Source organism: Rhyacophila brunnea, unplaced genomic scaffold (assembly GCF_057557595.1).
Source record: "Rhyacophila brunnea isolate RB1 unplaced genomic scaffold, BYU_Rbru_1.0 scaffold_17, whole genome shotgun sequence".
NCBI classification, from domain to species: domain Eukaryota; kingdom Metazoa; phylum Arthropoda; class Insecta; order Trichoptera; family Rhyacophilidae; genus Rhyacophila; species Rhyacophila brunnea.
In genome coordinates this window covers 34,970,953-34,987,200 of record NW_028232827.1, presented here as the reverse complement: position 1 = coordinate 34,987,200, position 16,248 = coordinate 34,970,953, and the positions used below count along the sequence as shown (strand labels likewise).

Sequence of the window (16,248 nt, the reverse complement as noted above, 5' to 3'; positions counted from 1 at the left end):
TGTAAATTTTATAAAAATATATCAATATTTTCCCCACAGCAAAAAATGCCTAGCCATTGTCGATCAATGAACATTCCTTTTATTTTATAAATAAAATTATTTAGTATAATTTATCGATATCCGTAATTTTGATATATGGAATAAGTAATAGGTATGTTTCAATTGTCTCGACATTAAAAGGTTCGTTATCTAAAAGATTTATACTAATATAAATATTGTTTTATAATCGACATGCAAACCAGAAAGTAGGTAGCTATTTTATTTGAATTAATACTAATATCACATAAACTCATTCGATTATCGATTTATTAGTTCGATCAATCATATTAGGTATTTTAATCTCATTCAAAATGTATGAAAAATTTGGTTGAATCAATAATATTTCACAATATAACATTTTTAATCAAATTTAACCTTAAAATGAGGTATTATTTTTCATTATTACTTTCTTTAAAAATATTTAAGTAAGTATATTAGATATAGGTTGAAATAGTCCATTAACTATCACTTAACTTTAAGCTAATTGCACGTAATTTCAATTGAAGACAAATTATTCATAATCATTTCAATAGAATTAATTTATGAAACATGTTATTTCAATTAGATAATAATAGTTTAATAGGTATATTTTTAATTTCCATAATATTTATAAACCGTCAAATACCACAAAATTATTATAATTTGGGTTTAAAGTTATCGGAATTGAGGTTATCTTCTGTCATCTGTTGATGTGCTCATATAATTATCGCTCTTTTGGGTGCACCTTCGATTACTTCTTAGTTGGTGTTCTTTTAATAATCACAATAATGGTTATTTGTACCGAATATTCATGAATTTGGCGTGAGAGCATAGACAAATATCCCTTACGTGCGAGATGGTAACCCTAAATTGCTATGCGTCCCATATAAAATTGTTTACTTGTCAAATTATCATAATAATAATGGATATATGTTTTATCTACTAACAGGCGTAATTTAAATAATGATTATTTAGTTTTACAACCGATTTTTTAATATTATTACTTCCTCAAACATTATTTTACCCTCCACACGAAAACTGGCATCCTTATTCTGACACTTCGAAATAAATACTTACCAATGATTAAAAATTCTGACACTTGGGATTTTAAAACTTTTCAAAATTGTCTATTAATACTTCCTTCAAAAATACACGCCTTTAATTATTAGTCTTAATAACGTATTTTCAAGATTCACTTTCATACATATAGCCCCCTCCCCTTCCTTTTCTCAATAGAGTGGTTCTTCAGTGTCATTGGTTACATTATTACCTGTATAAGTGATCCCAGGTTAGTTTTCATCTTGGCCTCTGGATTCCTGTCACTCAATATGAGTCCTAGGGCAGAGGCTTCGGGAACAGTGCGGAATGCCCGCAGAAAGTTAGACGCCTGACACGGTGCCCCCGGCGTCGTATCTAACATCCTGAATAAAAACCCTGCAAAATTAATAAACTTTTAGTTCCAATTTCTGTTTAATCGACATTGTATATATTACTCCATTTGGAAACTCCAGAGAGCCATTGTTTCTTTGAAATGAGACAATTTCTCCAATCATATTAGGGTTTTACCTGGAAATAATTCCTCACATGGGGAGGCTTTATATATTATGCATAGTGCTATTGTCTGACAACAAGAAATTGGCAATAACAGGGAGTCGCTGTAATTGCATGTAGAAGACTTCTGGTGACGTATCTGTCATGGCGGCAATGCGTGTTTAATTAATGTATCGGCTCTCTTTTAAGAATTTAGATGCTACCACTTTTCTTCTTCGCAATAAGCCAAAAGGTTACTAATAATAATTCTAATATTACTTCTGACGGTTTTAGACATATTTTTATTATAAAAAGCTTTAAATTACGTAAATTGACAGATCCGTACACCACGGAAGCTTAAATTAAATTGATAAATTTGGGGGTGTTCCTCATTTGTAAACGGAAGTGTGATTAGGTGCACTGGAGGGGATCGTTAGTTCACAGTTTTAACACGTAGACAAGAAGTTCTTGTTTGACAGTAGTATCCAGTAATAATATACAAAAAAATCAATACTCGCAAATACTGTACTATGGCCACCATCTTATAAAATGGAAAGTGTTTCATGTTACTACTGGGCATATGTGCAGCCTTCTCTTTAGGGGAATTATTTCCTGATAAGGGATGAATTAAAATGTTTTGAAAAACTGAATCATATAGAGTTCTTACCTAATTCACAACTCAAGCAAAATTCCTTTGTACATGTGTGCTTATATAACGCTCTCTTCACAGGAAATATATAGTACAACACCTGCAAAAAACAAAATATTGTTTTAAATTACTTGTCCCTTATAGGTAGACTTACCATACGTCCCGGTTTCACACATTGGTCCCGGCTGCTATTACTCGTATAAATGATTGCCAATAATAAATTGTCATGATTGGCCCTAGTTAGAAGACGCATTTTGTATGTATTACTAACGACACTTCAAACAGAAAAGAAGTAGGTAAAACTGGCTACTGTTGTTGTTAGACATTTTTTACCATTGGAACTGCTAAAACTGCTGGATTTTGAGTCTGTTCACGGCGATTCATCGGAAATATTGACTGAAAACATAATTTCAGCATTGCCTCGTCATAAGATTGATAAAAAGATCAATGCATTTTGTGGTGACAATACAATTGTAACACAAATGTTGGAGGGGTACATAGAAGAAGGCAAAATAACGTTTACAGCCGACTCAAACAAGAACTTGGTGTTAATATCGTAGGCATTGGATGTGCAGCACATATTGTACACAATATACTTCAATCTACTGTGGATGGTCTGCCAATCGAAATTGAAGCTGTTGTTGTGAAAATATATAAATATGTTCATAATATCTCCACGGTTCGTGAATAACTCAATTGGCCACTTCGGCATTACGTACAACTTTTTTTATGAGTAAATTTAAAAAAACGATAAAGTGCTGAAAAAAGTTCATTCCAGCGAGAAGTACAATAAATAAATAGGTACATTTAAATTTCTGCTGCAGTAGAATTCTTCGTGTGTACAAACTTTTAATAAAAAAACAATTTTTAGTGGTTAAATTTGTTTTTTGACCTATCTCCCGTTCATGTCTGGGTTTAGAGTTTCATAATTATGGTAAGCCTACTTATAGGCAATGTTCACTGTAAGGTATCCGCACACATGTTTTCATCCCCCGCACAGTCCTCACACCAAAATATTGTAAAAGAAAGTTTCCTTTGTCAGATTTTAGTTTTGCTCAAATGCACGAAACCATCACATGGACAATTCTTCGACTCATCTCTCGGAAGGCGAAGATCATCTTAACTATGAAACGTTATACCATCATATCGCTTCTCAGTACGGCTACCAACACAACATAGTTAACCATATGTTCTATTAAAATAAATAATAAAAAAATAATATTAAAATAATAATAAAAAAAACAATAAATTTCAGCAACACGGGCTCGCTGTTTTTAAATGAATGTAATCAGTCAAATCCATATTTACCAGCTACATTTACAAAAAATATTCTATCTTACTACAACACATAGTGCGGATATATAAGCGTGCCGAATGCTTACTCACTCGCACTTATAGCTCGTTTTTATTCAGGCCTTGGTATAGATGTTTCTTTATAATCTTTAAGATTTGACATGAATATAATTGTAAAACGTGAATGTTTTATTGATATAATGAAAAAACTTCAACTTACTTGTAGCATAGCATTGCAGTAGGAGTTAGGCAAGGTGGCTTCGAGGCCAGGGAATCCAGTTTTATTATAATGGTCAAAGTCGAATTCATTATTACCAGACTTTGAGTATCTCACTTCAACCTGGAAACAAAGAAAAGACATTTGAAATATAGCACTAAGAGCCTCCGCACACACAGCCACCGAACACGGCCACAGCTCGGCCACTAGTGGACACGTTCAGCTGCGGCCTAATCTTTCTATAGGTTTCAATGAACGCTCCGCACACTAGGCACTTGAGTGGATGCGTTCGGTCTACTAGTTGCGACAGACTCCGGTGCTCACTGCTAGTGCTTGACGTTAGTGGTCGAGCACCTGCGCACACTAGGCAGAAACGCCAGCGATTCTCAGTCTACATCCGAGAATTGAAAGGTGAGTGCATGTGTCTTTGTTTTTGGCGGCGTTTTCTTCGTCTTCGTAAAATTAGTACTAACGCTAGTGCTAGCAACAAAGAATCCATTTTCACACACGTCCGCCTTTGTCAATTGTTTTCGAATGAACTCATATAGTGGCCGTCACTGGTAGCTTGACCCAGGCGTTTGTGGCCGACACTGGTGGACACCACTAGTGGCTCGACCCGACCGCTAGTGGTGGCCACTAGTGGCCGCGTTTAGTGGCTGTGTGTGCGGAGGCTGTAAAACCATGGCCATTTTCAACTATTGTTAGTGTGTTGTGCATGATAGTTTTTTACGAGATGATAATCCCGTTCTGATAATGGCAATCGGCCCGTTTACACGAAAAGAACCCCTCTTTATCAAACATCAGACCTGATTTTTCTCTCTATTAGTCTCTATGTGCATGTTGAGGATAAAATGTAAATTATCTTCATATGTATTGCCCTAGGCGGGGAGAACGACCTTAGCGACTCCGCCCCTCTATTCTACGTTTCATAGTTTTTTAGGGACGTAGTTGAGGTCACCACTTTGGCAGTAGGTGAGGTGGATGAGCGATGAATTGAAGAACTGAAGTCTGAGGATGATGCGGTTTGTCAGGTACAGTTTACATAGGTACATACAGACAATATACAAGATAGCCCAAGGCAGAGTGACAGTTACACGATTGAGATACTTGAAGAGTGAGATAGTTTAGTCTTCGACGCGACAATACGCAGATGGGATTTGTTCCATCGTGATATCCCTTTTTATTAAACCAATCACGATGGAAAATGCTTAGACTGAGTATCTCAGGTCTCGGTGAGAAAATACATTTTTAATATAATAAACATTAATAAATGTTGCTGAGGTGAAATGTGGTTACCAGATAGTAATTAATTCGATTGTGTGAAAAATGTATGCAAGGAAAATGTGCATATTAAACAACATTTAAACATGCCACGTTTTTATAACCAAGTGTATAATTTTAATTTTGACCTTATTATATTATATGCACGTTACACTGCATAAAAGGCTATATTTCTGTCGAAGGTTTGTGTTCAACATCTCGATATATACTAAATATATTTTTGTATGTATTAATATACCATACCTTTCGATATCTTTTGGGGATAGCAACAAATGCACTTCCATCTCCTTCTCCAGAACTTGAATTGTAACTGTTGTCTGCACTCTTTCCGTGACTTGGGCTTGACGGTTGCTCCAAAATATAAGGCATCTGAAGACAAAAATACAAATATATTACGTATATTGCAAATCCTTCATTGCAATCCCAAAAAAATCATACTTTACCGCACCATCGACTCACGCGATTTACTAGACGGGAAACGGTTAGAATCCCTTAGTCCTTTATTGTACATCCTTATCTGAAGCAGACTTGAAAATATGACCAAATAAATCAAAAGTCAAGAGTAGTTATGCGACAATAGTATGCCTGCCAAACTTTTTTACTTCACAGCACACTGGTGAATGGGATTTGTTGCGTGGCACACTAAATAAAAATGCCTTAAAAAAGGAAATGTACCTTATTAATATGAATAAAGGAAATCGTAGTGTAGGTAACAAAATTATTTAATATTTTATCAACATAATATATATGTTACGCCGAATGTGCGAAATTGACTACTACATGAAATGGGCAAAATTTTGCCTAAATCATGAAAAATGCAAACCCGTTGCCTTATTCATGAATTAGACAAAATATCTGCCGAGTGCGTGAATTCGACAGTAATTTTTCTGCCTAGTTCATGCATTGCACAAATTAGATAGTAGCGCTACGGTGGTGTTTTTTGCAACTAAACTAAATGTGTCAAATGCTCATGCATTGGTCAAAAATTTACGTATATTATCTATGGTCAAAATATATGGTCGCGCTCCGGTGGTATTTTCTGCAACTAATCAAACTAACCAAATGTGTCAAATGTCATTGATTATAATATAAAAATATACCAATCAATAACTAGGTACAATGACGTTCATATCCATTTACTATGTGCAAAAAAAATCTAGAACTATAATAATATGATAACGGAAGAATTTTATTAAAAGGTATTTTCGCGATTTGATTCGTGCTTGTGTATCAATCATCCAATGGTCGATTGTATGTTTGTGATAGTTTGTTGACACTTGTCTTGTTAGGTAAACTCAAAATGGACATTCAGTTGAATTCAGAATTACAAAACCTAACCTAACCTAATAATAATAATATTATATTATGGCCAAAATTATTACTAATAAAACCATCCGTATTAAATTTACTTTTTCTACTGTCATGTTGACAGTTTTAGAATTCTATACCCTGGCGAATTCACGTACTCGGCAGATAATTTACCTAATTCACGAATAAGGCAACGGGTTTGACTATTACATGAATTAGCCAAAATTTTGCCCATTTCATGTAATACTCTATTTCGCACATTCGGCGTAACATATACATAGGTGGGAATAATTTTATTACTGAGAAGGATGCAATTGATTTTAAGAAAGAATTCTGTCAAAATGACGATCCAAACGGCAACAGAGATTTAATTGCTGTAGTAGCTAATCGAGGATATTGACTCCAAAGCGATATCCAAAATGCTGACATCTCTAGGTCAGAAAATGAGACTTTGTGCACAGGGTCGTTTTTAGATCTATTACCTCCTCTGTTAGTGTCAGATGTGTACCATCGAATCTTGCGAATGGATTGATAACCCACTCGTATATTTGATAATCAAGTGATGGAAAATACTCGGAAATTGATGCAGAAAGGAGTTCTAATGTCCTCTGCACTTCTGGCAAAATTTTAAAGAAAATTTAAATGAATAGGCGTCATTTAAAATAAACAGTGTTGAGGCTTCTTCCTTTGCGCCACACCCTGAGACTTCTTGCAGCACACAGTTTGGCAGACACTGGTCTGTACAATACAACAACTGCTTTGATACTCACAAAAATGAAAACAGTTCACAAGCAAGAATTTACCTGATTTCTACGAAAGGTGTGCGGATTGGGAGCATAACCGATGGGTCCCTGCATTTTGATACTCCTCATGACCTCTGGATCGATGGGGCGAGGCATCCGATAGACCGCCTGAGTAAACTGCTCTGGCCATTCGGAGAGCCACCTGGCTCCTTGGCCGAGGGGGGGCAGGGGAATGGAGGAGGGGAGGAATGTCTCGTCCGTATAACTCACAAACGGAAATTCTTCCGGAGTGTCTGCAAATTCAGTCGCTCTGAAAGATATAAGCCAAAGTTTAAAAATGGATTAGCAAATTTAGTGGGTAATTATATAAAATGTTGACTAACTCCGAATTCAGTACAGGAAATCTTACACACCACTATTTATTTATGAACCAAAAACAATACAGCACTACGAGAGAAGTCAAAAAATAGCTTTGATGACTCAACTATTCAGTAATACTTTCAATCATTAAAAATGTATGTTAGAGTGGCATGATTATAATAAGTGATTTTTTGAATAATGGCTAGATGGGTTACCTGGAAAAATTGTTATACGCTGGTTCAGTATTGAGCTCGGGAGAAAATAGGTGAAGATGTCCACTTTGATCACCAAACCCAAATGCTTGGCTCGTTGATGAAATGTCAAATGATAAACATTCACAGTTTTGGGTGTTGACCTGAAAATAAAACAGATAAATTGGTCATTATCCTTGACTCTATAACTCTTGGACTTCACAAGTCTCATGGGTCATTATTTTCTATGTACTGTACGTGCCTATCAATTGAAGTCATCCTGGGATTTGAACTGATTTAAATCAGGTAACATCAAATTTATTTCAAATCTTGCTGAATACAAACAAGTACAGTAAAACCTCGTTAGTAAGAACACTGATAATTCGAAAATCGCCATAATAAGTCCCTTGAACATTATTTTCATATAAAACCATACCTTTAATTCAAATTTCGTAATTCGAAATGATTTCAGAGTCCTGGCATATAAAAATATTCAATAAATCGTAATAAAGTACACTATTTCATGAGCCAATCGTTGACAGACTCTTCTTAAAACATCAAAAATTACTTATTTTATGAAGGTAATAAAAACAATCCTGACATTTTATGACCCAATTCGGTAGGCACATCTATGATCGGAAACGAAATTATTGAAAACCAAAAAAAAAAAATTTTTCAAAATTTTATTTTTCCCCATACATTTCGTAATTCGTAATTCGAATTTTTTTTCGATTTTCGGTCCCATGGAATTCGTATTAACGAGGTTTTACTGTAGAAATATAGCTGTTTTTGACTGCGGTGCTTGGGAAATTTTTTTTATGCAATCCTATTGGATTGAAGTTTTCTACAATTCGACTTGAATTGTTTTGAATGACTCATGTTTCACCTTCTAAACAACTCATAGCATCTTCGGATTATATGCAAATTTATTTATGACAAATATACAATTGACCTACGTTCTCTCTAATTTTTCTATTGTGTATGCCAATCATAAACTGATCTGAGCAGTAAATGTTGTAAAAAAACTTCAAAAGTTTCGGCTTTTGAGCTTTGAGAATCGATCTCTCCGACGAGTCTTAGGGGAAGATTGGTATGACCGCGTTACAAACACTCGACTTGATGATTAGACACTGCAGCTCTCGGTGATTGAGGTAATCATGAAAAAATGTTTCAGGTGGCTGGGATGTTTGCTCCGGATGCCGCCAGGGAGTGGAACACTTCGCAACCTTGTGACACAGCCTCAGTGGTTCCGTCACCGTGGCCGGCCCTCCCTTATCCCTCCAATGGTGCTACAAAAGTGATCTACGCACTGCAGGTCTGGCATGGTGGGAGAAGCAAAAGTTGGCGATGGACCGAGGGAAGTGGCGCAAACTTGTGCTTGCCTTAAACCCCAATGCTGGGGCGTGACAGAGTGAAAGAAGAAGATAAATGAACTCGTCAAAATAAAATTATTATCCCGCAAAAGAAGACTACCTACCTAAAAAGGAAGTGATTATTTTATATGTAAATTGTACAATATGATTTCCCGATCTTGATGAGTTTGATAATAATATGTTGGTCATTCATTATTCAGTGCATTTAGGCGAACAAAAAAATCTGGTACCGCACACTTCTTTCTAGAAAATTTCTGTATGTGGAGGTTGGAAACATTTGTGTGGACAAATTTTTACAAGTCTACACACGCACATGTTAGATTATAGTTACTTTTTGCTTGTATTCTAAATTAATTTATTAAAAGATCATCAAAAGGCATTATTAATAGGTAAAACAAAGCATTGCCAAGGCATTGGAGAATCCAAGCGTTGGATTTTTAATACTTTTGTAAATAACAAATTAAAAATAACATTATTGGGGATTTTAATTGAATTTAAATACTATCGAGTATCCACAATCGATAGTTATACAATCAATGGCAAATTCTTATAGTTCTAAATTCCTCACCTGAAACATCGTAAGCCTGGGCTGAGCAGTGTGGATGGTATCGACCAGCTGCACCTGACCGTGGGCGGTGACCGCGGCAAGACGTGACGCCACAGCCGGCATGAACCTCAATAAGAGAGGCTCGCAGCACACGGGTAGCGGGGGAAGAGGCCGCAGCGCTCGCACGTCGTACACTAGCAGGAAACAATCGCAGGCCAGGGCACCTTGACTGAAATAATAATATATTTTTATTCCCTATCTTCTCTTGAACACGTGCAGCCCTATTGTCAAAACTAAAAGTTAAATGTGGCTCATGAGTCTGAAAAGGTTGCTAACCCCTGGTTTATATGATTTGTATCATCTAGATTTACAAATTCAACAATGACCGAATGAATGCAGTGTTGGCAGAATCCATGACATACGACTTATTCTCAAATTAATATTATTTATTTAAATATTGTTCAGTATGTGCATTTTCCTTGCATACAATTTTTCACACAAATAAATTACTTACTACACTAGTAAGCACATTTCACCTCAGCAACGTTTATTAATGTTTATTATATTAAAAATGTATTTTCTCACCGAAGCCTGAGATACTCAGTGTTAGCATTTTCCATCATGATGCGTTCAATAAAAAAGTATCGTCCTGTCGAAGGCTAAACTATCTCACTCATAATTATATCTCAATCGTGTAACTATCACTCTACCTCGGACTATTTTATATCATGTAATATTGTCTGTATGTACCTATGTAAACTGTACCTGTCAATCTGTCAAATAAACTCACCATCTCCACCAGCAACTACCAGTCTTCATACATCAGTTCATTCTTCACTCATCCCCTCACCATCATCCACACACTTCATGCCAAAACCCATAGTACATGGTTTAAATCTTACCTTACATAAATATCATTAAAGATGAAAGCACTCTACTGTCATACATAGATATAATTTTTCACTTTTTCCACTACGCAAGGTAGATACAAACATAAATTATGTTGCATGTGTTTTTTCAGGAATTTCTATCAATATTCAAGGTTCGTTTTGACACTGTTTTTGACACAACAGCCAATGTTATTCCATGGTAAAAATCATAAGAGTTTCACCTCAAAAACAAATAAATATTTAGTAATGCTTACGTGTTGCTGAATCCACAGGTAACAATGAGATTCCCCTGCACATCAAAGTCACTGAGACTGGCGGAGTGAGTGTCCAGGACGTGCTGCGATCTCAAGGAGATGGGATCTCGAAGAGTGATTCTTCCGCTCGGGTCACCAGCCACCAGCAGATAACTGTGCCGCCTTAAGATGGCGCATCTTGCCTCTAGAGATCCTAATGAGTGCTAGATAAATAGAGAGTTTAATAAAATTATAGACTTGCAATAATTATTGTGATTTACTATAAGCTACAGTATTTGTATTATACACACAACAATTTTGAACCACATGAATATAGAAAATGATGTTATTTTTAACTTGGAAATGAAATCAAGAACATAATATGCTAATCATTACGACTCTATACTCGCACTAATACCCCGCTCAAAAAAGTTCAGCGGCTCTTATCCATACGATATCTGCACATGCAAGTAGAAATATAGTGCCGAACCTGACGGAAAAAATATGAATTACACTGCGCAGAGCATTTTGACGTTTACCGATTTTCACAACCTGTCCAAACCTGTCAAATAGCACCACACAACACAGTTGCTTATTATTGAAAAATTAGTTTGACACTTTTGTGTGTTAACAGTTATTGTAGCAATAGTTTAACTTACACGCTATTGTTACCAGTAAATCCATGCTCATGTACAGGCACTATAATACCGACTTGTGTAAACAGGCTGAATACTAATGCATATTACTAATTCGGTCTTTACACGTGGCGGTATAAGTATGAATAAGTGTGAACTAATAATAATTCGCACTAAACCCGTATATTACTTGTGTAAACAGGCTGAATACTAATGCATATTACTTATTCGGTCTTTACACGTGGCGGTATAAGTATGGATAAGTGTGAACTAATAATAATTCGCACTAAACCCGTATATTACTTGTGTAAACAGGCTGAATACTAATGCATATTACTTATTCGGTCTTTACACGTGGCGGTATAAGTATGGATAAGTGTGAACTAATAATAATTCGCACTAAACCCGTATACAATATCCTGCTTTTCAGTTTTACTTTCATGTATTTAATGTCTGCCTTCCAGAGAAGGTTATCTTCAACGCCTTTGAGCTAGACATTTTACATTTAAAAAGTAGCTCATATGCTTATTTAATTTGGAGACCACTGATTTAGCAAGATGTTTAAGATTGTCATAATACCTGTTTCGTTTCTTCAAGACGAGTGAGATCAAATTCGATTAGTTTATTCTGGTGTCCGCCCATGACGATTCTATTCGATTCCAAGGCTATCAAACACTGCATATCGACCATATTGGTAGACCTGAAAACAGTAAAGAAGCCGGTACTGATCAAAAAGCTCTAAGTAGTTGCTATAAATAAATACAATAATACTACCCACGATGGCCGCGCGGCTTAAGCGTCGGTCTATAGCGTCGTGGGTCCCAGGTTTGAATCCTGGGTCTGGCAAGTACACATATTGTTTTTCAATTTGTGTATGAGTCAAAGTATGGACCTTATAGGTTGAGCAAGCGGCTGACATCCATTTCTCGTAAAAACTAAATCTGTTAATACAAACCTCCACTCTGTGGAGAGACCCATATGATCTTATTAGGATCGGACATGGTCGGGAAAAAAGATACAAACTTTTTGTATTACAATCAATCCACACACGGTAAAATGCACTATTTAGATGGAAATGTGAATTTTCCTTAAAACATGATTGATTCAGGATGAGATGAAGTTCTTCTTTCTGTCCAATTATTGACTAACTAATCTTCGTGACTGACTTTTTGAGTGAAAATTATATTGTAAACCTTTAAGCAAATAGGGTTCAATTCTTCCATTTTGTTTTTTGTATTATACTCTCAAGTAAAACTAACATGCAGGCAAAAAAGTTATGGGGTACTCGATGGACAAAACGACACAACCCTGGCGAATAACGTGTCCGGTAACTTGTACGTATGCAGTTCGCCGTATCACACTTCACCGTGAAATCGGAAATATATGGCCGTATATTAATGACCGACCAACCTCTTTGGGTCGTATAGTACTGACCTAAAATTCATGTCTAAATAAAACACGGTTCTCGTCGGTTTACACTTTACAGGAACCAGCAGCAAACAAATTTTGAAAATAGCAGTTATACTGGATTATGTGCTAGGTTAGGTTAGGTTGGGTTTTCATTCTTGAATTCATGAATTTGCCCAAATCAACTATGAAAATTGAATTAATGTTCATATTAAATCTAATAAAATTAGACATCGTATAGTATAGAGTCATCTCTTTCCGATAAGAAAGCTCACGGCGAACTGTGCCACAGTGAAATATTTTATGTACAATTTACATGTAACCGGCGGATAAATCACAAAATATAAACTAGCTACAAAAGAATCTGCAATGCGAAATGGGTTGCAGCTAGTTTAATAATTAGCCTTAATCTCTTAATTCTTATTTATCTTTGGTGTCAGTGCTCTTCATGTGAGTATTGTTTGAGAACCAAAATATACACATATTCGATACACATAACTGTAAGGCGCCGGGCACATATAATCGGGCGTGCGGGGCACTCGCGCATATTCAATGTGAATCATTGAAAATACAACGTGATCAAATATGGCAGAGCACACTGGTTTTGACGAAGCGCTGTGCCCGCTCGATCCATGATACACGCGTTGTTTGGCTTCTCAGCGGGACGATTTAATGAAAATACTACGTTGTTAAATATGTCAAAGCCCATTGAACACGGCAAGCAAAAGGGGCGCGCGCTGTTTTATTTTATTCGCTTCTGGACGCGTTGTCGATAGACGGGCACCTCTGTTATTTTAATAACAAAGAAGCTATTGTTTAGTTGCTGAGTAGAATTATGTCATCGTGAATATGAATTACAAGCTGCCGAGAAATAAAATAATAATTTTATTGCTTTGTTATGAGAGGCGCTGAAAATAATAATTATTTTGTGCTTCTCGTGCCTCTTATTACATAGGTGAAGGGTAATGCGCGGGTGAGAGGAGTGTCATTTCGGTTGTATTTACGCTTCACGGGCCTACTTCGCAGTGATCGCCCCGATCCGACGCTTTTGGTGGGCTTTATGCCTAATTTGTGTAACTATCTTATGGATATCATACTTATGCGTGAATTTGGGAATTCCTCTTCTAATTTGGTGCCTCAGCGTAGTCTTGGTAAGTGCCAGAATCCCTTCATCAATCGAGAGAAGAGATCTGACCTCTTCGGAGGCATGGACTTGAAACGACGTGTACTTCTGCATCGAGGGGCCATAGTAAGATGTCACGTGACCCTGGAGAATATTAGTCAAGATTACCAACAACAAAATATAATGGTATATTATAACAATTGAGTGTATTTTTTCCCGCGTCAGATTCTCTTTACCGATTGAAAAAATGTCATGTCTGTGGGTAACTTTACTAATCCATGAGTAGGTCATGCAGTCGCTGCTCATCATTAATTTATTAGACATTACAAACAATGCTTTAAATTAGTTGACAGCATTACAATACAATATAATGTGTAAATAAACATTAAGGCTATACCTCAGTTGGGGCACGGTCTAAAAAGATCGTGCCTAGGCGATGTGCGGATTGCAGGTGCAAATGACGCATCCCAAACGAAATATAATTTGTCATATAAATCTAACATGAGTCCATTTAATGTTCTGTTTATTGTTCTATTAGTAACAATAATAATATATTAATTGACATGTTTTCTTTTACAAGTAAATGGGTAATGTTTTTAGTCATCTTCACACGATTTAAGAATTAATACCCCTGTCGTCATCACGAAACAAATTGACGTGTTCCCAACTCGACGTTCTCTCTCCGAATGGCAGCGAGTCCAAAATTTCGTTGCGCCTATAGTTGAAAATTATTTGCCGTTTCACTAATGTATCGCCTTAATCATCTGGTGTACAAATTTGGAACTAAGCTCATCAAAGTATAAAAATTTCAAAATAAATTCCAAATGTTGACAAGTAGCGCCCTCAATTAGTGGACAACTTATACTGGTACATGTAATTTAACAGAAATATAAATTACAAAAGCCATCTAATTAAACTCATCTCAGTAAGGTGGAATAGGTATATGAATACATGAAGCAATAATTTGGTTTAATAGTCATTTCATTTCCTACTATAAAAAAATTCCAGTTGATTCTGCAACAGATTTTTTAAAATCACATTTAGACTTTAAATTCACCTGTCAAACTATTATAAATATCCTAACGTTTGTTTTCTTTCACAAACCGATTAAAATAAAGATTCCTTTATTTTCCAAATTTATAATTTGCGTTTACGTATATCTATTCGTTCACCTTAGCTCGTTTAATGTCTTCTCTGTCTCGCTTTCTCCTACACATTTACATATCTTTTTTCTCATGCATTACAGATAAATCAAGACAAATAAGGTAATTCTCGGGTTATTTTTATAGATGCGAGAAAAGCAACTGTTGCTCCTGATTCCTCAGGTAGTTTAACAAGGACATACATGATGCACAAATGGCAGAACGCTGGTTAATTTAATTTAATATTCTTTTTAAAGACAAGTACTTAATGTAAAAAAAAAAAAACATTTTTTTAAATATTAATACTTAGTAAAATTGAATGTACCCATGAAAAATATTATGGTGTCATACTTAACATACTGTGGTATAAATAAATTGCTCTCATTATTTTTAAATAGGTAATGAAAAAGTACTTTCTCTTTAAAACTCTATGGTATCTACAATAATTATTAATGACCTGCTTTTAATTTATGCATTATTAATTAGGTACAAATATTTAAGTAAGTTTAGTTATTAAGAAAAAACTAGATAGTACTTATAAGTAATGTAATTAAACGTGTAATCGAATGCTGATCAATGATTAATATTAGACATTTTCTTTTTAATATCTACCTACTAATATGAAATTGCCACAACAAAATTTTCAAATGTTGTACTATATATTTTTAAGCAGATTGGATATTAAGCTATTCTAAAATTAAATCAGTACAGAATAATATGTATGGTAAATTTAATTCTTTCAATATTTTGATGACACCACAACTGGTTAGGTTAGGTTAAAAATTTCATGCACCAATGCATAAAACTTCTTTGCGATACAAATGAATAGTAAAGTTTCGCGTGTAATATTGTAATACCCCTTGGTTTCCCATCCAGAAGAGATCTTCATTTTTGTCGAAGACGACTGAAGAAACTCCGTACATGTCACCTCCATCTGACAGAACCGTTCCAAGTTCATGGTACTCCTGATTGACCTCATTAACTCCGAAAACATCACCAAATTCCGGTACATATTGACCTGCAAACGAGTCGTAACAATTAGCGACGTGATATACCATTAAAAGAAAGCTTTGTTTACGTATAACATTATAAAGATGGTAAAACATATGTAAATTAGAGACGTACTATTTGCGATATCTTCGGGTGGGAGGCGAAATTCGGTGTACTGGTAATCCATAATCGTCAAAGTTTACGAATTTCATTTATAAAGTAATGTGAAAAAAACAGGTTTCAAAAATAATTTAAAAATAAGTAAATAAACCCTACGTTGACATCTTGAATGAAAACAGCGAACCGGTGCCGCGGTCT

The 16,248-nt window shown here is 35.5% G+C and overlaps 1 protein-coding gene across 1 annotated transcript in view; it reads right to left on the bottom strand.

Moving 5' to 3' along the window:
- Positions 1 to 16,248, bottom strand: part of PAN2 (PAN2-PAN3 deadenylation complex catalytic subunit PAN2) — a 45,414-nt gene extending 29,166 nt beyond the window's left edge. The window contains exons 1-12 of the mRNA XM_085944300.1: positions 16,066 to 16,248; positions 15,798 to 15,958; positions 13,773 to 13,942; positions 11,848 to 11,968; positions 10,655 to 10,857; positions 9,532 to 9,739; positions 7,615 to 7,754; positions 7,100 to 7,349; positions 5,232 to 5,357; positions 3,711 to 3,830; positions 2,216 to 2,297; positions 1,289 to 1,452 (exon numbers count right to left, since the gene is read on the bottom strand). Coding sequence (XP_085800426.1) covers positions 1,289 to 1,452; positions 2,216 to 2,297; positions 3,711 to 3,830; positions 5,232 to 5,357; positions 7,100 to 7,349; positions 7,615 to 7,754; positions 9,532 to 9,739; positions 10,655 to 10,857; positions 11,848 to 11,968; positions 13,773 to 13,942; positions 15,798 to 15,958; positions 16,066 to 16,117 — 1,797 coding nt within the window. The 5' untranslated portion in view covers positions 16,118 to 16,248. The remainder of the gene's footprint in view (positions 1 to 1,288; positions 1,453 to 2,215; positions 2,298 to 3,710; positions 3,831 to 5,231; positions 5,358 to 7,099; positions 7,350 to 7,614; positions 7,755 to 9,531; positions 9,740 to 10,654; positions 10,858 to 11,847; positions 11,969 to 13,772; positions 13,943 to 15,797; positions 15,959 to 16,065) is intronic.